The 26,720-nt window shown below is 38.5% G+C and overlaps 1 protein-coding gene across 1 annotated transcript in view; it reads left to right on the forward strand.

Annotated features, from left to right (window-relative positions):
• DNAH8 (dynein axonemal heavy chain 8) overlaps nt 1-26,720 on the forward strand; it is a 396,454-nt gene that overhangs the window by 68,470 nt on the left and 301,264 nt on the right. The window contains exons 12-18 of the mRNA XM_064597567.1: nt 7,581-7,727; nt 12,642-12,839; nt 18,609-18,685; nt 19,998-20,097; nt 20,926-21,045; nt 22,627-22,762; nt 25,842-26,029. Of these exons, the coding sequence (XP_064453637.1) occupies nt 7,581-7,727; nt 12,642-12,839; nt 18,609-18,685; nt 19,998-20,097; nt 20,926-21,045; nt 22,627-22,762; nt 25,842-26,029 (966 nt within the window). The remainder of the gene's footprint in view (nt 1-7,580; nt 7,728-12,641; nt 12,840-18,608; nt 18,686-19,997; nt 20,098-20,925; nt 21,046-22,626; nt 22,763-25,841; nt 26,030-26,720) is intronic.

Here is a 26,720-nt window from a genome sequence, read left to right on the forward strand (position 1 = left end):
CTTTAATACCCATCACCAGGCTAACCTATCCTCCCACCTCCCTCCCCTCTAGAATCCTCAGTTTGTTTTACAGAGTCCATTGTCTCTCAAGGTTCGTCTCCCCCTCCAATTTCCCCCCCTTCATTCTTCCCCTCCTGCTATCTTCTTCTTCTTTTTTTTTTCTTAACATATATTGCATTATTTGTTTCAGAGATACAGATCTGTGATTCAACAGTCTTGCACAATTCACAGTGCGCACCATAGCACATACCCTCCCCAGTGTCTATCACCCAGCCACCCCATCCCTCCCACCCCACCCCCCACTCCAGCAACCCTCAGTTTGTTTCCTGAGATTAAGAATTCCTCATATCAGTGAAGTCATATGATACATGTCTTTCTCTGTTTGACTTATTTCGCTCAGCATAATATCGTCCAGTTCCATCCACGTCATTGCAAATGGCAAGATCTCATTCCTTTTGATGGCTGCATAATATTCCATTTTATATATATACCACATCTTTATCCATTCGTCTGTCGATGGACATCTTGGCTCCTTCCACAGTTTGGCTATTGTGGACATTGCTGCTATAAACATCGGGGTGCATGTACCCCTTTGGATCCCTACATTTGTATCTTTGGGGTAAATACCCAGTAGTGCAATTGCTGGATCATATGGTAGCTCTATTTTCAACTTTTTGAGGAACCTCCATACTGTTTTCCAGAGTGGCTGCACCAGCTTACATTCCCACCAACAGTGTAGGAGGGTTCCCCTTTCTCCGCATCCCCGCCAACATCTGTCGTTTCCTGACTTGTTAATTTTAGCCATTCTGACTGGTGTGAGGTGGTATCTCATGGAGGTTTTGATTTGGATTTCCCTGATGCCGAGCGATGTTGAGCACTTTTTCATGTGTCTCTTGGCCATTTGGATGTCTTCTTTGGAAAAATGTCTGTTCATGTCTTCTGCCCATTTCTTGATTGGATTCTTTGTCCTTTGGGTGTTGAGTTTGATAAGTTCTTTGTAGATTTTGGATACTAGCCCTTTATCTGATATGTCATTTGCAAATATCTTCTCCCATTCTGTCAGTTGTCTTTTAGTTTTGTTGACTGTTTCTTTTGCTGTGCAAAAGCTTTTTATCTTGATGAAGTCCCAATAGTTCATTTTGCCCTTGCTTCCCTTGCCTTTGGCGATGTTTCTAGGAAGAAGTTGCTTCGGCTGAGGTTGAAGAGGTTGCTGCCTGTGTTCTCCTTTAGGATTTTGATGGACTCCTGTCTCACATTGAGGTCTTTCAACCATTTGGAGTCCATTTTTGTGTGTGGTGTAAGGAAATGGTCCAGTTTCATTCTTCTGCATGTGGCTGTCCGATTTTCCCAACACCATTTGTTGAGGAGACTGTCTTTTTTCCATTGGACGTTCTTTCCTGCTTTGTCGAAGATTAGTTGACCATAGAATTGAGGGTCCACTTCTGGGCTCTCTATTCTGTTCCATTGATCTATGTGTCTGTTTTTGTGCCAGTACCATACTGTCTGGATGATGACAGCTTTGTAATAGAGCTGGAAGTCCGGAATTGTGATGCCACCAGTTTTGCTTTTCTTTTTCAACATTCCTCTGGCTATTTGGGGTCTTTTCTCATTCCATACAAATTTTAGGATTATTTGTTCCATTTCTTTGAAAAAAGTGGATGGTCTTTTGATGGGGATTGCATTGAATGTGTACATTGCTCTAGGTAGCATTGACATCTTCACAATATTTGTTCTTCCAATCCATGAGCATGGAACGTTTTTCCATTTCTTTGTGTCTTCCTCAATTTCTTTCATGAGTATTTTGTAGCTTTCTGAGTACAGATCCTTTGCCTCTTTGGTTAGATTTATTCCTAGGTATCTTATGGTTTTGGGTGCAATTGTAAATGGGATCGACTCCTTAATTTCTCCTTCTTCTGTCTTGTTGTTGATGTATAGGAATGCCACTGATTTCTGTGCATTGTTTTTATATCCTGCCACTTTACTGAATTCCTGTATGAGTTCTAGCAGTGTTGAGGTGGAGTCTTTTGGGTTTTCCACATAAAGTATCATATCATCTGCAAAGAGTGAGAGTTTGACTTCTTTGCCAATTCAGATGCCTTTTATTTCTTTTTGTTGTCTGATTGGCTGTGGCTAGGACTTTAGTACTATGTTGAATAGCAGTGGTGATAGTGGACATCCCTGCTGTGTTCCTGACCTTAGGGGGAAAGCTCTCAGTTTTTCCCCATTGAGAATGATATTTGCTGTGGGTTTTTCATAGATGACTTTTATGATATTGAGGTATGTACCCTCTATCCCTATACTCTGAAGAGTTTTAATCAAGAAAGGATGCTGTACTTTGTCAAATGCTTTTTCTGCATCTATTGAGAGGATCATATAGTTCTTGTTCTTTCTTTGATTAATGTATTGTATCACATTGATTGATTTGCGGATGTTGAACCAACCTTAGAGCCCAGGGATACATCCCACTTGGTCGTGGTGAATAATCCTTTTAATGTACTGTTGGATCCTATTGGCTAGTATTTTGGTGAGAATTTTTGCATCCATGTTCATCAAGGATATTGTTCTGTAATTCTCCTTTTTGATGGGGTCTTTGTCTGGTTTGGGGATCAAGGTATTAGTGGCCTCATAAAACGAGTTTGGAAGTTTGTCTTCCATTTCTATTTTTTGGAACAGTTTTGGAAGTATAGGTATTAATTCTTCTTGAAATGTTTGGTAGAATTCCCCTGGGAAGCCATCTGGCCCTGGGCTTTTGTTTGTTGGGAGATTTTTGATGACTGCTTCAATGTCCTTAGTGGTTATAGGTCTGTTCAGGTTTTCTATTCCTTCCTGGTTCAGTTGTGGTAGTTGATACATCTCTAGGAATGCATCCATTTCTTCCAGGTTATCTAATTTGCTGGCATACAGTTGCTCATAATATGTTCTTATAATTGTTTGTATTTCTTTGGTGTTGGTTGAGATCTCTCCTCTTTCATTCATGATTTTGTTGATTTGGGTCATTTCTCTTTTCTTTTGGATAAGTCTGGCCAGGCGTTTATCAATCTTGTTAATTCTTTGAAAGAACCAGCTCCTAGTTTCGTTGATCTGTCCTACCATTCTTTTGGTTTCTATTTCATTGATTTCTGCTCTGATCTTTATTATTTCTCTTCTCCTGCTGAGTTTAGGCTCTATTTGCTGTTCTTTCTCCAGCTCCTTTAGGTGTAGGGTTAGGTTGTGTATTTGAGACCTTTCTTGTCTCTTGAGAAAGGCTTGTATTGCTATATACTTTCCTCTTAGGACTGCCTTTGCTGCATCCCAAAGATTTTGAACAGTTGTGTTTTCATTTTCATTGGTTTCCATGAATTTTTAAAATTCTTCTTTAATTTTCTGGTTGACCCATTCATTCTTCAGTAGGACGCTCTTTAGCCTCCATGTATTTGAGTTCTTTCTGACTTTCCTCTTGTGATTGAGTTCTAGTTCCAAAAATACGCAGGGAATGATCCCAATCTTTTGGCACCAGTTGAGACCTGATTTGTGACCTGGGATGTGATCTATTCTGGAGAATGTTCAATGGGCACTAGAGAAGAATGTGTATTCTGTTGCTTTGGGATGGAATGTTCTGAATATATCTGTGAAGTCCATTTGGTCCAGTGTGTCATTTAAAATCTTTATTTCCTTGTTGATCTTTTGCTTAGATGATCTGTCCATTTCAGTGAGGGGGGTGTTAAAGTCCCCCACTATTAGTGTATTGTTGTGGATGTGTTTCTTTGCTTTTGTTATTAATTGGCTTATATAATTGGCTGCTCCCATGTTAGGGGCATAGATATTTACAATTGTTAGATCTTCTTGTTGGATAGACCCTTTCAGTAGGATATAGTGTCCTTCCTCATCTCTTATTACAGTCTTTGGTTTAAAATCTAATTTGTCTGATATAAGGATTGCCACCCCAGCTTTCTTTTGGTGTCCATGAGCATGGTAAATGGTTTTCCACCCCCTCACTTTAAATCTGGAGGTGCCTTTGGGTCTAAAATGAGTCTCTTGCAGACAGCATATCGATGGGTCTTGTTTTTTTTATCCAATCTGATACCCTGTGCTTTTGATTGGGGCATTTAGCCCATTTACATGCAGGGTAACTATTGAAAGATAGGAATTTAGTGCCATTGTATTGCCTGTAAGGTGACTATTACTGTATATTGTCTGTGTTCCTTTCTGGTCTATGTTACTTTTAGGCTCTCTCTTTGCTTAGAGGACCCCTTTCAATATTTCTTGTAGGGCTGGTTTTGTGTTTGCAAATTCCTTTAGTTTTTGTTTGTCCTGGAAGCTTTTTATGTCTCCTTCAATTTTCAATGACAGCCTAGCTGGATATAGTATTCTTGGCTGCTTATTTTTCTCGTTTAGTGCTCTGAATATATCATGCCAGTCCTTTCTGGTCTGCCAGGTTCTGTGGATAGGTCTGTTGCCAATCTAATGTTTCTACCATTGTAGCTTACATCTCTCTTCTCCTGAGCTGCTTTCAGGATTTTCTCTTTGTCTCAGAGACTCCTAAGTTTAATATTATTTGTAGAGGTGTTGATCCTATTTTTATTGATTTTGAGAGGGGTTCTCTGTGCCTCCTGGATTTTGATGCCTGTTTCCTTCCCCAAATTAGGGGAGTTCTCTGCTATAATTTGCTCCAATATACCTTCTGCCCCTCTCTCTCTTTCTTCTTCTTCTGGGATCCCAATTATTCTAATATTGTTTTGTCTTATGGTATTGCTTATCTCTCCAATTCTGTCCTCGTGATCCAGTAGTTGTTTATCTCTCTTTTTCTCAACTTCTTTATTTTCCATCATTTGGTCTTCTATATCACTATATCACTATATCTCTATATCTCTCTATCTCTCTTCTTCCTCATTTATCCTAGCAGTTAGCGCCCCCATTTTTTATTGCACCTCATTAATAGCCTTTTTGATTTCGCTTTGGTTATATTTTAGTTCTTTTATTTCTCCAGAAAGGGTTTCTCTAATAACTTCCATGCTTTTTTCAAGCCCAGCTAGTATCTTTAAAGTTTTGATTCTGAACTCTAGATCCGACATTGTACTAATGTCCATATTGAGTAGGTCCCTGGCAGTCGGTACTACCTCTTTTTCTTTTTGTTGAGGTGATTTTTCCATCTTGTCATTTTGTGCAGAGGAGAATAGATTAATGAGAGAACAAAATGCTAATAGGGTAACAACGTCCCTAGAAAATATACTCTAAACAAATCAGAAAAGACCTGAAGCCAAGGGGAAAGAAAGGGAAAGAAAGAAAAAAGAAAAAAAAAAAAAGGAAAAGATAAAAACAAACAAAAACAGGACAAAACAAAAAAAAACAGAATGTGATCAAATATGATCAGGCTGGTACATAGATCAGTGCCACACACTAGATTTTGGGTGTATTTTGGTCTGGTAGAAGAAAGTGCCTCCCAAAATTTTAAAGAAAGAAAAACTTATATATGTACAAAAATAAGGGTTGATATGATGAAGGGATGGAATATGACTGTAAAGATGAAAATTATAAAAAATTTTATAAAAGGAATTGATAAGAAGTTGTTTGAAAAAAGAAAGAGGATTTAAAAAAAAAAAAGAAAAAAAAGGGAGAGAATGTGATCAGGCAGGAGAGTAGAACAAAACCATACACTAGAGATTTAGGGTATATTTTGATCTGTTAGAAGAAACTATCTCAAAATTTTAAAGAAAGAACAACTTATATATATATGCCAAAAATAAGGGTAACTACTATGAAGGGATAGAATATGACTCTAAAAATGAAAAATAAAAATGTTTTTTAAAAGAGGGATTGATAAGATGTTGGTTGAAAAAGGGAAAAAGAAAAATAAAAAAAAAATCCAGTTAAAAAATTAACTTTGAAAGACTAAAGAGTCATGGTAAAAAAGCCATGGATTCTATGTGCATTATTCCCCTAGCGCTGGAGTTCTGCCGTGCTCATTGATCGGTAAACTTGGTCTTGGCTGGCTGTTCTTGCTGATCTCCTGGGGGAGGGGCCTGTTGCCATGGTTCCCAAATGTCTTTGCTGGAGGCGGAATTGCCCCACCCTTGCCTGGTCCGGGCTAAGTTATCTGCTTGGGTTTGCTCTCAGGAGCGTTTGTTCCCTGCAAGCTTTCTGTACAGCTTTGGAGGCGGAGAGTGAAAATGGTGGCCTCTCAATCTCTGCCCTGGAGGAGCTGAGAACTCGGGGCCCCGTTCCTCAGGGAGTCCCCAGAGAAAAGCAGTCAGTCACTCCCGTCTCCCTGGTCTCCGGCCGCACTCTATGCTCACCTGGCCTATGACTGAGCGTTTCTATCTCTGGCACCTGACTCGGTGTGGAGTCTCCAAACCCAGCAGATCCCTGTGGTGCGCTCCCGTGCTGCTCCTCCTGGGGGAGGAAGGTGAGTCTCCCCGGATCTGCCGCTTGTTGGGTCCCTGCTGGAGGAGCAGGGGCCCGACTGTGCCACGGATCACGGTTCATGGCCACCCCAAGCTGAGAGCCCGCGCCTGGGCTCCGCCTCTGCAGCCGGCTTCCCTGCTCCGTTACCTGGGAGCTCTGCCACACTCAGGCACCCCCGGTCTTTCTGTGACCCCGAGGGTCCTGAGACCACACTGTCCCATGAGGGTTCCACCCCCCGCTTAGCCACCGGAGTGACATCCCTCAGTGGAGCAGACTTCTAAGAGTTCTGATTTTGTGCTCCACGGCTCTATTACTTGCCAGAAGCGGCCGGTGGAGCCCCTCCCGCCCCCCGCCGTCTATCCTCCCAAATATCGCCTCGGATTCACTTCTCTCCACGTCCTACCTTCCAGAAAATGGTCGCTTTTCTGTTCAGAGAGTTGTTGCTATTCTTTTCTTCGATCTCCTGTAGAGTTTGTAGGTGTTCAGAATGGTTTGATCCCTATCCAGCTGAATTCCTGAGAGGAGACGAAATCCAGGTCTCCTACTCTTCCGCCATCTTGCTCCGCCCCAACATTATTTTTTTTAATGGTTTGTTGGAAATGTTAACTCAAAATGACAGAGAATTCCTATTGGACCCTAGGGACTCTGTCCTCTTTTATATTTCTAACAGGTTCTCCAGCCTGGCCAGTGGGACAACTGTAATCAAATACTAGGGTTTCAGCAATGTACTCACAAAGACTCTAGGATTTCCTTGTGGAGAAACAGTGGTTGGACAATAAATTAGTATCACAGAGTCTTAATATTTTACATACCTGTATGTAAGGAATGCTGAAGAAAAGACGGATACTAAGTGATAGATGAGTGATAATAAATAGAATTGAGAGATAATTTCTGACCCCCCAGGAGTTCTAATTAGCCATGAAAATGTGCAAACAATGTATTACATACTCTGGTAAGGATAGGAGAGAAGGGAAATAGTGAGAATGAAGAAGATAATAATATGATGTAAATTAAGAGGAAACTACATTCACATTCCCAGACTTCTCAATATGTAGGTGGAGAACTTGAGTTTTAATTTCAACAGCAACAGCTCCTGTTGGGCTGGTGTGATCAGTTCTGCATGAGGACAGATTCTTGAATGATTGACTGCTGAATAAACTCTCATCACCTGTTCTCTCCTTCTTTTAATTTTCTCATAGGATTGCATTTTTCTATTCAAGGAATATCAGACATCTTTTCATAAAACAAGGAAACAGATTTTAGAATCCTCAGGGGAAAAATCTTTTGAGGTTTCAGAAATGTATATATTTGGAAAATTTGAAGCTTTCTGCAAAAGACTGGAGAAGGTAACCAATGTTTAGTCACTGTATCCACACCACCCCTCCCCTTCTGGTTATTTCGTACTTTATGTGGCACAGTTGAAAATTACTGACCTGGATCTCTTGTCTCACTGTTGATATGAATCTGTTCCTATTACTTACAGATCACTACATTTTGGTCTAACTTATTTTTCAGTCCTGATGACTGCAAAGCTATTGCAGACTTTCCCCTCTGTCAAGACCTCAATTCTACCTCTACCTATGGAGCTTGACCTTAGAAGCTTCTGTGTCTAACGATTGTATTAGGCTGAGGAAAAGTGTGTGGTGAAATGCCCACAATACCTGGTGGAACCCAGTAGTAGTGCAATATCTGGATGTATAGACACCTTCTCTTTCTAGGCCAGTAAAAATGGTGTATACCTACACATTGTGTGAGGGAGCCTTTGCTGGGCAGGCACGGGTCAGACACTTCACCTTTGATTCATGTATTAGCTCTAGCTGAGGGGGTGATATTTTTTCAGGGGGTATCGGGAAGCCCATACCAGAGGCTTCTTGGAGTCAGCTTTTGAAAAGTGTATAAAGATATCACGTAGGTACCACCCCTTCTTCTCCTCCAGGAGTTGGCCCACTCCCTAGGTCCTGGTAATATTTAGGATTCTGTTCATCATTTGTTGGAAATTGGTGAGGGCATCACACAGGTTGAAGGGCATCTCCTAGACATGTCTGGAAGCCTGGTTTTTATCTGTACTCTCCTGATCTGTCCAGGATAGGAAAGTGTGGGTGATGAAGAGAACCAAGTTATTGAGTGGGGTCCTTCATACATGCTTGTGTGGAGCTGTTTTTTTGTTTGTTTCTTTAGCAGCTTTACTGAGATATAATTCACATACCATACAATTCACCAATTTAAATTGTACAAGTCTGTATTTTCTAATATATTCAAAGCGTTGTGTAACATTACCATAGTCTAATTTTAGCACATTTTTGTTCCCACTAAAAAAAGCCCATCCACCTTTCACACTCTATTCTCCCCTCTACTCACCCCTAAGCAGCCACTAATCTACTTTCTGTTTCTATAGATTTGCCTGTTTGGAACATTTTATATAAATGAAATCATATAATATGTGGTCTTTTGTGAGTGACGTCTTTCACTTAGCATCATGTTTTGAAGGTTCATCCATGTTGTAGCATTATTTTTTATTGCTGAATCATATGACCTTTTATGGATGCCACATTTTATTTATCCACTCATTAGTTGATGGACACTTTGGTTGTTTCCACTTCTTGACTAGTATGAATAATGCTGCTGTGAACATGTTTGTACATGTTCTTGTGTGGACACATGTTGTTGTTTCTCTTGAGTATATACATAGGATTGGAATCTTGGGCCATATGGTAACTTTTTGAGGAACTGTCAAACCATTTTTCAAAACAGCTGTGTCATTTTACATTTTCACCAGCAATGTATGAGGGTTTTGATTTTCCACATCCTTGTCAATACTTATTATTGTCTACTTTTTGAATTTAGACAAACTAGAGGATGTGAAGTAATATCTATCTCACTATGGTTTTGATTTGCATTTTGCTGATGACTAATGATGCTGAACATCTTTTAATTTGCTTATAGTCCATTCATAATTCTTCTTTGGAGAAATTATAGTCACATCCTTTGCACATTTTTAATTTGTTATTTGTATTTTTATTGCTGAGTTGTAAGAGTTCTTTATATATTCTGGGTATGAGTCTCTTATCAGATATTATATTTTTATCCATTCTGTGAGTTATCTTTTCACTTTCTTGATGGTGTCCTTTGAAGCACAATAGTTTTTAATTTTGGTAAAGTCCAATTTATGATTTTTTTCTGTTGCTTGTGCTTTTGTACTCTATGTAGGAAACTGTTGTATGGAGTTGTTTTGTGAACAATAGAGATTTCTTGGGGACAAATGTCCAGTTAGAAGGTTATTGGCATGGAGGCGCCATTGGTCAGACCTTGTTCCATAAAGATGCTTAATGTTTCTGAATGCCCTGTAGTGTAAAGCTTGGGGTAGGTCTTGGTTATTCTAAATTTTTCCAGGGGCTAGTCCCCTTGACAATTTGGGTATAGTTTTACACTTGGTAGAGTTTCAGGGTTAGACTTTAATGGTTAGCCCATTAGCAGTAAAGATTTTGGTGGCAGGTCTAATGCTGGGCATAATGGGCATCTATCCATGAAGTAGCAGCCTGAATATTCCTGATGCTAGAGGAAGTGGGTGGTAATGGCCAGCTGCACTAACCAATTACCTGACTCTACCTCTGGAGAAGTCTTGCCTCTAATCTTAAGGATACAACTTCATGCCACAAGGGCTCAGCAACCAGAGCTAATGCAGCACCCCCCTGGAGACTTCACCTAAAGTGCATTCCGATTGCTAGGTTATCCCAATTCCCTTGTACTAAGAATCCCTTAGTTGATAGGCATCAGTCCCATGTGTAACTGGTGAATATTGGTATCCAGATTTGCAAAGATGGGGCTATAAAATATACCCTGAAATGTGGCCAGGGTTTTCCATAATCTCCCAGAGGTGGTTACTGAGCTACCTGGATGGGCTTCTCCTGATGAGTGGGCCACAGTAGGGACCACTGTTGGGCTACCTCTGTAAACTCTGATATAGTAGAAGAGAAGAGTCAGAAGGGCAAGCTAAGTCAAAGCCTATTAGGGAAAGCAGAGATTAAGATGTCAGGATGAACACATGGCAAAGTCACAGGGCAGACAGCACTGAGGTTGGGGTTGGAGAGCTGAGACCTCAGAGTTAGGCAGAAATGTTTAAGAACAAGTGAGGAAGGTTCTTGTATGTCACTAAGTTGCCTGAAGTGCACCTTCTGTTGATAGGTGGAGACTTGATGGTGCATTAAGGGTTAGTCTGTCCTAAAGAGCCAGAATTAAGGATGTACTTTGCTTCTTTTTCCTCTTCCTGCCATATGAATTTTGGTGAATATTGGTGTTTCCCAGAGCCCTGTCTTTAGTTTTATTTTCTTCTCACCCCAAACGTTTATGAGAGAGAAGGGATGGGAAGCTGGTATTGCTGGGGGGAGATTTAAGGCACTGGAGCCTTGTAGGTGGGGTAGAGTGATGCTGAAATGAGACAAATATAGCAAGTTGAGAACTGGAAAGGGTGCCAAGGCTGGTGAGCAGAGAAGGGATTACAAGTTGGTTGTCAATCGGAGGGTCAAAAGCAGATAAAGAGAGAGCTGATGAAAAAGCCAAGATAAGAACAAACAAGCAGGAGCATGGTCGAGGTTGATCACCATGACTGGCTTTCACGTTGTTGCTATGTGGTGTTGGGAGTGGGAGACATACTGGCTGAGTTCGAAAGGCCAAGCCTGGGACAGACTGCTGTCTCTGCCTCTTGATGACTCCTCAGCCACCCATGGACAAAATGGAGGTTGTGTTAGTGACAGGAATTCCATTCCAGCATCTGGCTGTTGGGACCAGGTGGCAGGGTAAGGGATAATGGGCAGAGTCTTGGCAGCTTAGAAAAGCAGAGCATGTGGGTAGTTTGAGTTCTGCAGTTTGTTTTTGTTTTTTAAGGTGAGTGGACTGTATGTGTTGGTAGGAGACCCAAGTATTTCTCATCTTTACATACAGTATATACAGCATGCTGCAAATTGCAGGCAGTTTGTATTTCCTCCAGGTTTGGGCTGGCTTCTAGGATGACAGTGGTGTTTGGAAGTGTACAGAAATAGTGGTGTAAGAGTGAAAGTTGCTCTGAAAATGGTCATCTGGGTTGACGTGCACAGGGAGTTTATGTAAATTCTGCAGGCTTCTTAGGAGGACCGGTAGTGTTGTCTTCATGGTGTGTAATATTTGGAGGAATCCCCTGAAAACAGGTTTATTTTCTGTTTGGCAATTGGACGCATGGGCCCATCCTGGAGAGCTTTGAGCATTGTTCTCCAAAGCAGGAATCAAAGTGGGGAATCACTGATGAAGATTCAGGAACTGAGTAGCCTGTAGACGTGAAGGATTTTTGTTTTTGGTGTGTGAAGTAGGTGGTGGTGGTACATTGAGCGAGAGGCAGCCATTTGTTAAGTTCATTTTGAGGGTTTCCCAAGTCTCCTGAGGGTCAGAAGGGACTGCAGTTGTCTTCAGGCTTCTTGGGCCTTTGGTTGCCTGAATGCAGGTGAAAGGGAAAACACAGGTGGATTTATGCTAGACTTACATATCAGAACTGTGGTGAGGGCCAAGAAGAATGCTAAAGCTTTTGAAAATGATTTTCAGAAAGTTCTCCAGAGCAAAAGGATGAAGCTATTCAGACATCTGTAAGAGCTTTTACTCAAATTCTTTCCTTTCCCCTTTTGAGAGACAAAGTGATCAAGATCTGAGAAATGTAGCAAGCCCTCTCTGGATATGATAGAAATAGTCTAAGAATAGTAATGATTGGTGACAGGGATTTGTCTTCCATTTTATCTCCTCTGGCTGGTTTTAGCTAAATGATCTTAAGGGCTGTTTATTGGTTTGTTTTTTATTTTTTCTTTTCTTTCTTTCTTTTTTAAATTTATTTTAAAGATTTTTTAAAAGATTTATTATTTTGAGAGAGAGAGAGAGCACAGTGGGGAGTGGCAGAGAGAGAGGGAGAGGGAGAGAAAAACCCAAGTAGACTCCACGCTGAGTGCAGAGCCGTGTGTGGGGCTCCATCTCACCACCCTGAGATCACGACTGAGCCGAAACCAAGAGTCAGATGCTCAACTGACTGCACCACCCAGGTGCCCCTAAAGAATTTGTTTTAAAGTAATCTCCACACCCAGCATGGGGCTCGAACTCACAACCCCAAGATCAAGAGTCACATGCTGTGCTAACTGAACCAGCCAAGTGCCCCTTGGTTTGTTTTTTTAAATCAATGATTCATTAAGAGTTTATTCTAGGGAAGGGTCCTAATATCCCATTTCTAAAATAACACTTCTCTTTTTAAGATTACAGAAATGATAACTATTGTGCAAACATATTCAGCCTTGAGTAATTCCACCATAGAGGGAATAGATATTATGTCAATAAAATTCAAAAACATGTATCAAGGGGTTAAGAAAAAACAATATGACATTCTGGATCCAAGAAGGACAGAATTTGATACAGATTTCTCAGAGTTCATGACAAAAATCAGTGGTTTAGAGGTAAGTAATTATACATACTTTTACTTTAGTAAAGCTGAAATGTAACCAATAGTACTGGAATTCACATATTTACTATTTATTAGAAGTTACTGTTGTGTAATTGATCAAAACTATTTGCCAGCATGAAAATTTTTTTTTTTTTTTTTTTTTTAAAGATTTTATTTATTTGTGAGAGAGGGAACGAGAGACAGAGAGCATGAGAGGGAGGAGGGTCAGAGGGAGAAGCAGACTCCCTGCCGAGCAGGGAGCCCGATGTGGGACTCGATCCCGGGACTCCAGGATCATGACCTGAGCCGAAGGCAGTCGCTTAACCAACTGAGCCACTCAGGCGCCCCAGCATGAAAAATTTTTTAACTAGTCCACAAAATATTTTCCATCTTTTTTTTAATGAAAAATGAGCATATTCAGTAAAAGATATCAATGAATACCCAGAAGGCCAAAGGGTTATTATAGCTGGGGTTCATTTTTAGTTTGCATTGGAATTTGTATTTGGTTTTTGTTGTGCTGAGGAGCCAATGTCATTTTTCCAGGCTAAGAGAAAGTGTGTAATCCTTATTTTTTGTTTTAAGTGTGAAAAGATTTGAGGACAAATTAGGAAGATGGCCCGCTCTCCCCTTGGCCTTGTACTTTATGACCACATTCTCTCTACAGCTTAGAGGACAGCTCTAAAGAGGACCTCATCCTGTTTGTCATAGCTTAAGGGATACCAGAAGGATGAAGGGTACTTAAAAATAATATGTCTGGTGACACTGCAACATATTTCTCTCCCACCTTTTGGACTTACATGACCTCAGTTACTATCTTACTGTAAACTACTGTAAACCCAGGCTTAGCCCCAGGGAATGGTCTCCTTTTGCTGCAGAATGTCCTGGAGATACAGAGAGGGACAGGAATATACTCTATCCGCTTCCTGAATCTGAAATTCTTGCCATGAAGGTGAAGAATGCTATATATATATTTTTTTTTTCATTTATTTTTTTTAAAGATTCTTTAAAAATTATATTAAGGTAATCTAGGCAATATAAATAAGAATGATACTAAAATTCTAACAGTACCATTTCTTTTTGACATAGATTTCCTTTCAGTTTTTGAAATTAAGTTTTGAAATATCAATTTGTTTGATATTAAGTTATGTTTTAGTTATTACTTACAGTGTTTGGCTGGTTGGGCAGAATGGAGTTTGCTTCCAAAATGCTCTAGGCATTATAGCTTTATGGCAATGGGAATTTGTGGGTTTAAAAAAAAAACTTACTGCTTAACTTATTTTTTTAAAGATTTTATTTATTTGAGAGAGAGAGAGAGAGAGAGAGCGCAAAAGCAGGGGGAGGAGCAGAAGGAGAGAGACAAGCAGACTCCTCGCTGAGCAGGGAGCCCAATGCAGGTCTCAATCCCAGGACCCTGAGATCATGACCTGAGCCAAAGTCAGAAGTGTAACAGACTGAGCCACCCAGTCACCCCTGCTTAAATTTTTATAATTTATTTTTTATCATTTAATTTTTTTCATCATGATAAATGTATTCTTTAATTCCCATCCCCTACTTCTCCCATTCCCCCCACCTCCCTCCCCTCTGGTAACCATCAGTTTGTTCTCTATAGTTAAGAGTTTGTTTCTTGGTTTGTCTCTCTCTCTCTTTTTTTTCCTTTGCTCATTTGTTTTGTTTCTTAATTTCCACATATGAGTGAAATCCTATGATATTTGTCTTTCTCTGACTGACTTGTTTCACTCAACATTATACTCTAGCTCTATCCATGTTGCAAATGGCAAGATTTCATTCTTTTTTATAGCTGAATAATATTTCATTGTATATATACCACATCTATCGACGGACACTTGGTCTGCTTCCATAGTTTGGATATTGTAAATAATGTTGCAGTAAACACAGAGGTGTATGTAGATTTCTGAATTAGTGTTTTGTAAATTTTGTGTGAGCCACACTATCCAGTAGTGTGATTACTGGATCAGAGGGTAGTTCTATTTTTAATTTTTTAAGGAACCTCCATACAGTTTTCTACAATGGCTGCACCAATTTGCATTCCTACTAACAGTGCAAGAGGGTTTCTTTTTCTCCACATCCTCGCCAACACCTGTTGTCTCTTGTGTTGTTGATTTTAGTCATTCTGACAGGTGTGAGATGATATCTCATGGTTGTTTTGATTTGCATTTCCCTGATGATGAGTGACATTGAGCATCTTTTCATGTATCTGTTGGCCATCTGTATGTCTTCTTTGAAGAAATGTCTGTTCATGTCTTCTGCCCATTTAAACAATTTTTTTATTATTTTATTTTATTTTATTTTATTTTATTTTATTTTATTTTATTTTATTTTATTTTATTTGAGAGAGAGAGAGCAGGGGGAGGGGCAGAAGGAGAGGGAGAGTGAAAACCCTAAGAAGGCTCCTTGCTGAGCATGGAGCCCGATGTATGGCTTGATCCCCTGACCTTGAGATCATGACTCAAGCCGAAATCAAGAGTCAGACACTTAACTACTGGAGCCACCCAGGTGCCCCCTGCCCATTTTTAAATTGGATTATTTATTTTGGGGTATTGAGTTGTATGAGTTCTTCATATATTTTGGATACTAATCCTTTATTGGATACATCATTTACAAATATCTTCTTCCATTCAGTAGGTTGCCTTTTAGTTTTGTTGATTGTTTCCTTTACTGTGCAGAAGCTTTTTATTTTGATGTAGACCTAATAGTTTATTTTTGCTTTTGTTTCCCTTGCCTCAGGAGACATATCTAGAAAAATGTTTACTAGGGCCAATGTCAGAGAGATTACTGCTTGTGCTCTCTTCAAGGACTTTTATGGGTTCAGGTCTCACATTTAGGTCTTTAATCTATTTTGAGTTTATTTTTGTGTGTGGTGAAAGAAAGTGGCTCAGTTTAATCCTTTTGCATGTGGCTGTCCAGTTTTCCCAACACCATTTGTTGAAGAGACTGTCATTTTCCCATTGTATGTTCATTCCTCCTTTGTTGAAGATTAATTGACCATATCATTGTGGGTCCATTTCTGGGTTTTCTGTTCTATTCCATTGATCTATGTGTCTATTTTTATGCCAGTATTATACCATTTTAACTACTACTGCTTTGTAATATAACTTGAAATCTGGAATTGTGATACCTCCAGTTTTTTCTTTTTCAAGATTGCTTTGCCTATTCAGGGTTTTTTGTGGTTCCATACAAACTTTAAGGTTGTTTGTTCTAGCTCTGTGAAAAATGCTGTGGGTCTTTTGATAAGGATTACATTAAATCTGAAGACTGCTTTGGGTAGTATAGACATTTTAACAATATTTCTTCTTCTAACTCATGAGCATGGAGTGTCTTTCCATTTCTTTATGTTGTCTTGAATTTCTTTCATCAGTGTTTTATAGGTTTCAGAGTACAGGTCTTTCACCTCTTTGGTTAAGTTTATTCCTAGATATTTTATTGGTTTTGGATAATTATAAATGGGATTGTTTTCTTCATTTCACTGTCTGCTGCTTCATTATTGGTGTATAGGAATGCAAGAGATTTCTGTATATTGATTTTGTATTCTGTGGCTTTACTGAATTGATCAGTTCTAGTAGTTTTTTGGTGGAGTCTTTAGGATTTTCTATACATAGTGTCATGTCATCTACGAATAGTGAGAATTTTACTTCTTCCTTACCAATTTGAATGCCTTTTATTTCTTTATGTTGTCTGATTGCTGTGGCTAGGTCTTCCATACTATGCTGAATAAAAGTGGTGAGAGTGGACTTGTTCCTGTCCTTGGGGGAAAAGCTCTCAGTTTTTCACCATTGAGTATGATTTTGGCTGTGGATTTTCATATAAGGCCTTTATTAAGTTGAGATATGTTCCCTCTAGGCCTACTTTACAGAGGGTTTTTTATCATGAATGGATGTTGTAATTTGTCAAATGCTTTTCTGCATCTGTTGAATTGTCATATGGTTTTTATCCTTTTTTATTACTGATGTGATGTATCATGTCAATTGTTTTGTGAATATTAAACCACCCCTGCGTCCATGAAATAAATCCTACTTGATCATGGTATGTAATTTTTAAAATATATTGTTGGATTTGGTTTTCTAATATTTTGTTGGGGATTTTTGCATCTATATTCATGAGAGATAATGGGCTGTAGTTATCTTTTTTTGTGATGTCTTTATCTGGTTTTGGTATCAGGGTGATACTGGCCTCATGAAATGAATTTGGAAGTTTTCCTTCCTCTTGTATTTTTTGGAATAGTTTGAGAAGAATGGGTATTAACTCTTCATTAAATATTTGGTAGAATTTGCCTGTGACACAGTCTGATCCTGGGCTTTTGTATTGCAAGTTTTTTGATTACTGATTCAATTTCATTTCTGGTAATTGGTCTGTTCAAATTTTCTATTTCTTCCTACTTTAGTTTTGGGAAGTTAAATGTTTCTAGGAATTTATCCATTTCTTCTAAGTTGTCCAATTTTTTGGTATATAGGTTTTCATAATATGCTGTTACAATTGTCTTCTTTAGGGTTGGTTGTTATTTCTCCTCTTTCATTAGTGATTTTGTTTGAGTCCTCTTTTTCTCTCTCTTTCTTTGTCTTTTATGACTTTGGCTAGAGGTTTATCAATTTTGTTGATCTCAAAGAATGAGCTGCTGGTTTCATTGATCTATTGTTTTCTGTTTTGCTTTTCAGTTTTTATGTCATTTATTTCTACTATAATATTTATTAATTCTTTCCTTCTGCTGGTGTTGGGTTTTATTTGTTCTTCTTTTTCTAGCTCCTTTATGTAAAAGGTTAGGTTGTGTATTTGAGATTTTTCTTACTTCTTGAGGCAGGCCTGTGTTGCTATAAACTTCCCTCTTTGAACTACTTTTGCTGCATTCCATATTTTTATGATTTATTAATAAAGATTGTATGTTATAAAGGCTTTTCTGTGGCCTTATGTACAAATTTTAACAGTGTATTTAGAGGCCATCTTAAATTTTTAATATTTTCAAAGAGGTGTCAGTGTTTAAATTTTCCTTCCTCTCCCAAATTTTGATTAATAAACATGGCCTATATTAGTAGACCATGCCAATTTATAAGTGAAAGTAATTTGCAAAGAACGTCAGTTCCATTGGGTACCAGGAGTTTGGAGTTCATTGCTAAGGATGGTGGGAGTCTTAGAATAATATTTTCTTTTTCTTGTTCTTCCTTAATGTTGCAAAAGGTTTTCTGAGAGCAGCAGTGTTGTAAAATGACACCTGTTAACCCTGGGTGTCTACAGTGTCACGTTGCTCTCCCAATATGCTTAGAAATTCTAAATGTTCCAAGAAATAAGCTTGGTAAGGGACATACACTCCTTTTATAAATCTTTAGGTCAGTCATATCCAATATATAATAAACAGCAAATGCAAACCACATATGTAATTTTAATTTTTCTAGTAGCCACATGAATAGGAGTTGGAAGAAGCAGGTGAAATTAATTTTAATAATACACTTTTTCAACCCAAATATTCAAAATATTACCATTTTACATGTTGAAATAAAAATCATTGAGATATTTTACATTCTTGTGTGTGTGTGTGCTAAGCCTTTGAAATCTAGTGTGCATTTTACTTTACATCTCACTTCCAAATACTGACCTTTCAAGTGCTCAGTAGCCACATGTGGCCACCATGCTGGATAGTGCAGTTCTAGATGCTTAGATGGTAGGTGTGTTTCAGGTTATTTTGATTCTGTAGAAAAATCATTAATTGTTGTTAAACAAAAACAATCTCTTTCTTAATGCCCCAAATCAATAGAATATTAATATTTTATTTTAGATACAAATACAAGCATTTATGAACAGTACTTTTGGGAAAATCTTATCTTCTCAGCAGGCCCTTCAGCTGCTTCAAAGGTATTTATAATACATTAAGCGGTGTAGTTTCTAGGTGTGATAACTTTATATCTGAAAATACAATTTCAAATAAGATATTTTTGGAAATCTCCCCTCTGTAAACTTTAAGACTTATAAACATTAATCTTTCAATTACCATTAAGTAAACTGGTAAAAATGTGAAATATAGTATGATACTTTTCATTGCATTTTTTGAAGCAAAAGTCTTCCGATAAGAAAATGGAATTATTATACATGATTTTTCCTCCAGGTATGTAATATATTTGAGGTTAATTTCATAGACATTATTGGAAAGGGAGCAAATAATATTTAATTCTGCATACTGCAAGGATTTCCAAAAGTTAAATTATCTAAGGGTAGTAGATTCTCAAATTTCCCATTTTCCTCCAGAGTGTTCCTGCTGCTTCCTTTTCCTCTATCCTGACAACAGTGCTCCCCTGAAGGGCAGGAAGGACAGCCTGGACTACAGGCCATTTCCTTCGAGCTCAGGGAGGACTCATGTCCTCTGTTAGGGACCCTTTGGGAACTCTTTCCTGAGAGCCAGTGCCTCTGGGTTTGGGCCCAGTTTTGCTAGAGTTCCACGTCTTTGTAATGATGGACCATACCTGTGAGACCTTACCTCATGACACCACTGAAAGAGTCAAACCAGACTTATGAAATGATTTTGACCAATGAAAGTACTGTACAGACAGATGGCAGTACTAATTTCTTGGTGATTTCTCTCTGTGTCTCTATCTATCTTGCGGTCCATCTGTCTCTCTTTTTACCTATAGTACACTGTGTAAAATCACTTTATTATTGGGATGTTATTGTCCTAGTGCTTCCTGTGCATCACTTAGTCTGAAAGGGGAAGTAATGTTTGGCTGACAGATCATTGTTATGATATGGCCATTTGGAATGATGTGAACATTAATACTGGCAGAGGGATGCTCAGTGTGCTGGCCTCCATCTTTGTGAAGCCAACCCCCCAACTCATCTTTTCAATTTTGGTTTCAATGTCTCCTTCTAAGGGAAGTCTTTCTTGACTCCCCAGACTTGGCTGGGTTCCCTTGATATATGCATTTCTGGTACCCGTGTAGTTTAAATAATTATTTATGTAACTCTTGACTAAATCTGCATTTTCCATAACATAACTGGAGGCTCCACGAGGGCTGGAACTACACCTGTTGTGTTCCTCTCTGAATCCTGGGACAATGGATGAGGCCTGGTAGAGATATTTGTCAAAATGAGTGAATGCATGGGTTTTTAGGATGGCAGCAATTAAGTATGTTTCTCATTTACTTTTAAATTATTCACCTTCAATTACTTTCAGATTCCAGAAGCTGCAAATCCCCTGTCTTCAGTCAGAAATAAACCATACAATTGAGCGTATTCTTCAGTTTTATGTGGCTGAACTTGAAGCTACTAAGAAGGCAAGGATCATTTTTGTAAATAGAATAATACTTTATTTTTTAAAAGATTTTATTTATTTATTTGAGAGAGAGCAAGTGAGAGAACAAGTAGTGGGGAGGGACAGAGAGAGAGAGAGAGAAGTAGACTCCCTGCTGGGCAGGGAGCCCAACTCGGGGCTTGATCCCAGGACATGGATCTGGAGATCATGACCCGAGCCGAAGGGAGACACTTAACCAACTAAGCCACCCAGGCGCCACCCCTCCCCCCAGAATAGTACTTTAGTACAAAAAGAAAAGTATTGTGAAAGTATTTGCCATTGTTATCTTGTGCTAAGCTTCTCAGAATGATCCCTTCACTACTAAGTACCTCTGATGCGCCCTTCTCTATGTAGGAAGGTGTTGATGGTGTATGTCATTGGACAACCAGATTTACATCCCCATGCACTTAACAATTGTGTTTTGTTTTTTTTGTGTTTTTTTGCAACAGCATTTATGTGTGTATAGGAAAGCCCATTGAAGTTAATATTTCTGCATGCAGAAATATGGGCTCTGAAGAATATTATAACATATAGTATAGCTTATGTACTCCCTTATTTGAAGATCTCCTTAAAATTTGGGATAAAATACAGAAAAAAGATACATGCAATGGGACATAAGGGTTAAGAGAGAATTAAATGTCGTATATTGTAAACATCATAGTTTCTGAACCACAGATTATCACTGAAGTGCATTTACATATTTATAGACTACCTCCTCTGTATAAAACATGGGAATACAAATGTATTAAATACTCTTTGCCTTTTCCATTATATTGACTTTTAAACATTAATACCAGATCTTTAATTACAGCTTTATCATTCTCAAAAAGATGACCCTCCTCTTGCTCGCAACATGCCCCCTATTGCAGGAAAAATACTTTGGGTGAGGCAGCTCTATCGACGGATAAGTGAACCCATCAACTATTTCTTTGTAAGCCAATAGTTACATTTACAGTATGAGGATTATGGTGGCTTTAAAATAAGACCTATATTTTATCCTATAATGTTTGTGTCCAATAAAGTAGTTAGAGCTACTGCTTTCACAAGGCAAAGAAAATTTAGTTTATAAATATGCTTGAGGGAGACTAAACCAATTCTCTCATGTTTTGGTAGGTAAGCTCACTTAATTACAGTTAATCTTTAAGGGGGAGAATCTTATAACCTTATGACTTTTAACAGGACAGTTTATCAAGGCTTTTTTTTTTTTTAAGATTTTATTTATTTATTTATTTGACAGAGAGAGAGATAGCGAGAGCAGGAACACAAGCAGGGGGAGTGGGAGGGGGAGAAGCAGGCTTCCCACTGAGCAGGGAGCCCGATGTGGGGCTTGATACCAGGACCCTGGGATCATGACCTGAGCCAAAGGCAGATGCTTAACGACTGGGCCACCCAGGTGCCCCTTTTCAAGGCTTTTAAAGAGTCATTGTTTTGAAAACAGTAAAGTCTAGGCGTAGTCCTGAAGATTACTTCTATGTGTGGACAGTGGGTCACTGACTCGTATTAGTGAAGGTGAAGACACTCTTAGTATGTTCCTGACTTAAGAATTGTGATCTAGAGCAAAGTATAATAGAGTACATGCCTTCTCTGTGTCCTTAAAATTACTAGATTTCTGAAAAGCCCCAGGATACTCTTAGGCCCTGTTGGCATTCTGAAATTGCCAGTTTGCCTTCTCTTTGTTTTTGGTTTGGTTTGATTTTGTAAAGAGACAGACTCACAAAGTAGAGTTGGTTTTCTTAGGACAGCATCTTATGCCTAAATACAGAACAAAATAAGTACCAAAAAAATCTTGCAAGTAATTTTAGTATTTAAGCATTCTTGGATGTTAAGTTTCCATTGTTTCTGTTTGGCTGCTCTTAATCATTTTACTGTTCTTACTATTTGTAAAAAAAATTCAAAGCCTGGTCTTAAAATAGTGGTCAGGGTGGGGACTCCATTGCTGATTGACTCTGCATGACAGAGCCAAGATTGCCCTGTTTTTAACATCTGCGAATCAAACATAAAACGTTCGATGTTTACATAAAGAAATTTGGTTTTTGTTCTTTGATATACAGTTACTTTTTTTTTCAGTGCTGGAACTTGGGGATTTTCCCTGATACTCACAGGTCAAGGAAAATCAGTCCATTGTATCTTTTTTCCTTTTTTAAAAATATTATTATTAATTAAATATTTCAAACCCACACAGTATAGAAAATACAAAACTGATATCCAGAATTGTGGGGAGGGAATAGAGAATTGAAGGCAGAGTTCTCTCAGCCTGGCCAGCTGTTAAGGCTAGAGGCCTTTCTTTCTTAAATCCTTTATTTCCTTTTCCAATGTTCCCTTTCCACCAGTAACATTTCCCTACTTCCGTCTCTAGTTTGTATGGCTTTCCTCATCTCTGTTTTACTCTGAGGCAAAATCTAAGGCATAATTATTTGATGACATTTTAAATACCAACAGCTTTCTGATTGGGTTATGAAAACAATCAGCAGTCTTTTAATTATAAATCTTTTTTTTCCCCTTTAAAAAACAGAAAAACTCAGAAATTTTGTCAAGTGCGGAAGGTAAAGCTGTCATTCGTCAGTATAACAAAATTTCCTATGTTCTGGTGGAATTCGAGGTGGTCTATCACACAGCCTGGGTCAGAGAGGTCTCGCAGTTACAGTATGGTGTGTATAAGAAATGCAGTGTTGCTACGGAGGGGGTGTTAGGTGATTTTGAATGAAGTCATGGTTCTGGAGAATTTTCACATCCCTTTTATACAATATTATGATGGTTACATTTAGATTTGGGGATGATACAAATTTTTTTTATCGTTGTTAATAACATTCTGATTCTATAAGCAAAAGTTGTCATCACCTTAAAGTTGATATACTTTGATTGTGACTTTCCACTAAAAAAACCAGTATTTAAAAGTAAATATTGAGACCCTTCATAGATATTTCTCCATAGATTTAGGGGAAGTTTTCATATTCAGTTTTGTCATGTTATAGATTCAAATCTTAGTCCCAATCAGGGGAGAAAGAATTGCACTTTGCTTGTCTTCCTTCCTCCCTTCCATTCTTTCTTTTTCTATAACTGAATTTAACTTCACTTTTGAACTCCAGGAAATTCATAGTATTGGGGCTGTGTCTAAGTATCTCTGCAGGGTGCCAAAGCATTGGGTGGAGTCGGCTGTGAGGCAGGGGATGGATGGTTTCAAGCCATCGTGCATCCATGCTGCCATCACCTGGGCTGTTTTCTTACCATGGGGGCTCAATTGTTGGTCAGTTCAGGTTCCTGCATTGTCCCATCTATAATCTTGGTAGAACCCTGACTGTGTCCCTGGACAGAAAGGTTTCTCCTTCCCATACCAGGATCCCCACCCAGAAGGGTACAAAACTACAGGCACAGGAAGCACAAATCCTATGGTTGCATCACTGGGAGTGATAGTAAGAGGGGCCACTCTTTTTCTGCCTCTTGGTTCCAGACCCATATATTTTAGCTGTTTGAGGACATGTCACTGTTACCACCATTGATTCGCTCATGCCTGCATCCTGGAGGACAGGGTCCCAGCCCTGCAGATTGTCTTCCCCAATTGGCCCCTTAGTTTAGCCTTTAATAAGCCACTTGTACCAGGCCAGCTGTTTCTGGGTAATGAGTATGGTAGGACCCTATGGATCCTCCTGAAAACTAGCTACAACACTCCCAAGGAGCATCAAGAGAAACTTAAAGTTCACGTTATGGAAAAGAACAAAACAGAATTGTTAACTGAAGTATGGAGCAGACACTATTTTGCTTCTACAATGTCATACGCTTCTCTACTTTTCTTTTGTCGTGATGGTTTTTCCTCATATCGGCCCATGTTCAAAAACAAGTTCACCAGTCACCTCTTCCATATAGCCCCTCCTTATTTTTCCACAGCAGAAAATAATGTCTTCCTCCTCCAGAGTCCTCTACTCACTTTATCTGCTCTTGTTTCTCATGACACTCATGGCTTTAGGGATCTGTCTCATCTCCCCTTCACATTCCAAGGATACTCTCTCTGTTTGTTTCATCTTTGTATCCTTTAAATAACAGTCAGTGATAACGAACACTTACATAGTCCTTACCCTGTGCCAGGCTTTGTCAAAGCACTTTACGTATGACGCTTCCTTTAATCCTCATGGTGACCCTACGAGGAGCTATAATTATCCTCATTTTATGGATGAGGAAACTGAGGTGCTAAGAGATTAAGTCATTTGCACAAGCTCATCACACAGCTAGGAAGTGGCAAAGCTAAGATTTAAATCTGCCTTTCCTACGAACACAGGTTAGTGGAAATGAATTGCTCAGCAAGACTTCTTATTATATTGACGTGGCTATATTTAACCATATAGGAACTCGGAATAATAATTGAGGACCTGGTATTGGCCTCTTTCAGATGGTTGCTCCATAAAGTTTAATGAAATGTCACTCAGTATTGGAGCTGACTTCTTGGCTGTCATTATTCTTGGTGGTCTTGCTGACCATTTTGTCCTTTCAAGAAAACTCAGTACAGCCTTAAGGAAGATAGATTTCATTAAATGAATGTTCCAAGGTTATTTTGGAATTCACTTGGGTGGATAAATGATTTCTAACCCAATTTTAAAAAGATTCCAAACGAATTAGGTAAAATTTTTAGTTGAAATCCTCATGCAGCCAGCATCATTAAGAACCATTTCAAGACTAATTTTATATGATGAGTAAAAGTCAACTAACTTCAAAGGAATATATGGACTATTTCATTTTACTAGAAATTCAATGCAGCCACATCCTATGAAGTAATGAGAGGCTTGGAAGATACATAAGAAATTCTCATGTTAGTAGTGTTTGTTAATATAAGATATAATTTAAGCTAGCACATACTCATCTAGAAGTGTGTTATTATTATGCCTGTAGAAGTAATTCATGTTAGGATAACAAATAAGCTAAGGCTACTCACCACTAACCGGGATTATATATTTCAATTCATAATAAAAAGCATGCCTGCAAATTCCTATTTATATGAATGATGTTCAGGTAGTAGTTAAGGTGTAGCATAAAAAAAATCTTTCTCTATATCCTAGAAGCTCACAATGCCATGGTGTTTAATAAATATATCTTACTGATATTGAGCTTAATTACCAGACATTCAAGATGGAAGCTTAATTCTTCCTTTAAAGAAGCAGTTTGGGGTTCATTGTGGAGAAGGGTTTGTCATATGAGGTATGTCATATTTTATAGTTGTGCACACCTTCCAGTTCTCTCCCAGGGGTGAAATCACAATCCATTAAAAGAAACTACATTGTATTATAGCTCTCTTAGACCCACTCAGAAAAGTGTTGCAGTTCATAGCACGAAGGCTATCTGTTCTTCACTCATTTTTATCTCTCCGGATCTGATTTTATGCGCTTGCAGACATTCTGCATTCACTTATTTAAGTTTTGAGCACTGACCACGTGTCAGATGCTATGCCTCATCACCTGGGATATCCAACACTATTGTTCTATTAAGAAGTCAGTTCCCAGTGGGGAAGACAGGTGTGTAAACATGGCTGGAAGCAGAGAGGGCACGTATTGAATGGAGCACTGGGTGTTATACACAAACAATGAATCATGGAACACTACATCAAAAACTAATGATGTAATGTATGGTGATTAACATAATATAATAAAATTAAATTTAAAAAAAGAAAGCCAAAAACAAACAAACAAAAACAAACAAAAAAGAAATCCAGAAAAACTAATGTCGATAATCATTTATTTGTAGCTTTACAAGCCACACTTTTTGTGCGACACCCAGAAACTGGGAAGTTGCTGGTTAATTTTGATCCCAAAATTCTGGAAGTTGTTCGGGAAACTAAGTGCATGATAAAAATGAAGTTGGATGTACCAGAACAGGCAAAGAAATTGCTAAAATTGGAAAGTAAATTGAAAGCAGACAAATTGCATTTGCAGGTAAAATAGATTATATACATATATTTTAAAGATTTTATTTATTTATTTGAGAGAGAGGGCACGAGAGTAAAAGAGAGCACATGCATGCGTGCACAAGCGTGAATGGAGGGGGCGGGGAGGGCAAAGGGAGAAAGAATCTGAAGCTGACTCAGTGCAGAGCCTGATCTAGGGCTCCATCCTTCGACTTTGAGATCATGACCTGAGCTGAAACCAAGAGTCCAATGCCCAACTGACTGAGCCACCTAGGCACCCCAAGATAGATTATATTTTAAAATTATTTTTGAAGGAGGTTTTTTTTTTCCCTTAAAAAAAAGAAAATTAAATCACTGCAGTTGTGCTGATGTGGTATTGATTATTTTCATTTTTCTTCAGCTTTATTGAGGTACGGTTGACAAATAAAATTGTAAGATATTTAAAGTGTACATCATGATGATTTGATATAAATATACATTATGAAAGGATTCCTGTCATGTAGTTCATTCATCACCTCATATATATATATAACATATATATGTATATATTAAACCAGAAAGAAACAATATATATCTGTTTATATATACGCACATATATTTGTTTCTTTTTGGTGAGAATGTTTAAGTCCTATTCTCTTAGCAAAATTCGATTATATGATATAGTGTTATCAGTTACAGACACCATGTTATACATTGGATCTTCAGTCCTTATTCATCTT

The sequence above is a fragment of the Mirounga angustirostris genome, unplaced genomic scaffold, assembly GCF_029215605.1.
Source record: "Mirounga angustirostris isolate CCGP_5_RB_7025 unplaced genomic scaffold, mMirAng1.0.hap1 SCAF_8, whole genome shotgun sequence".
Taxonomy (NCBI): Eukaryota; Metazoa; Chordata; class Mammalia; order Carnivora; family Phocidae; genus Mirounga; species Mirounga angustirostris.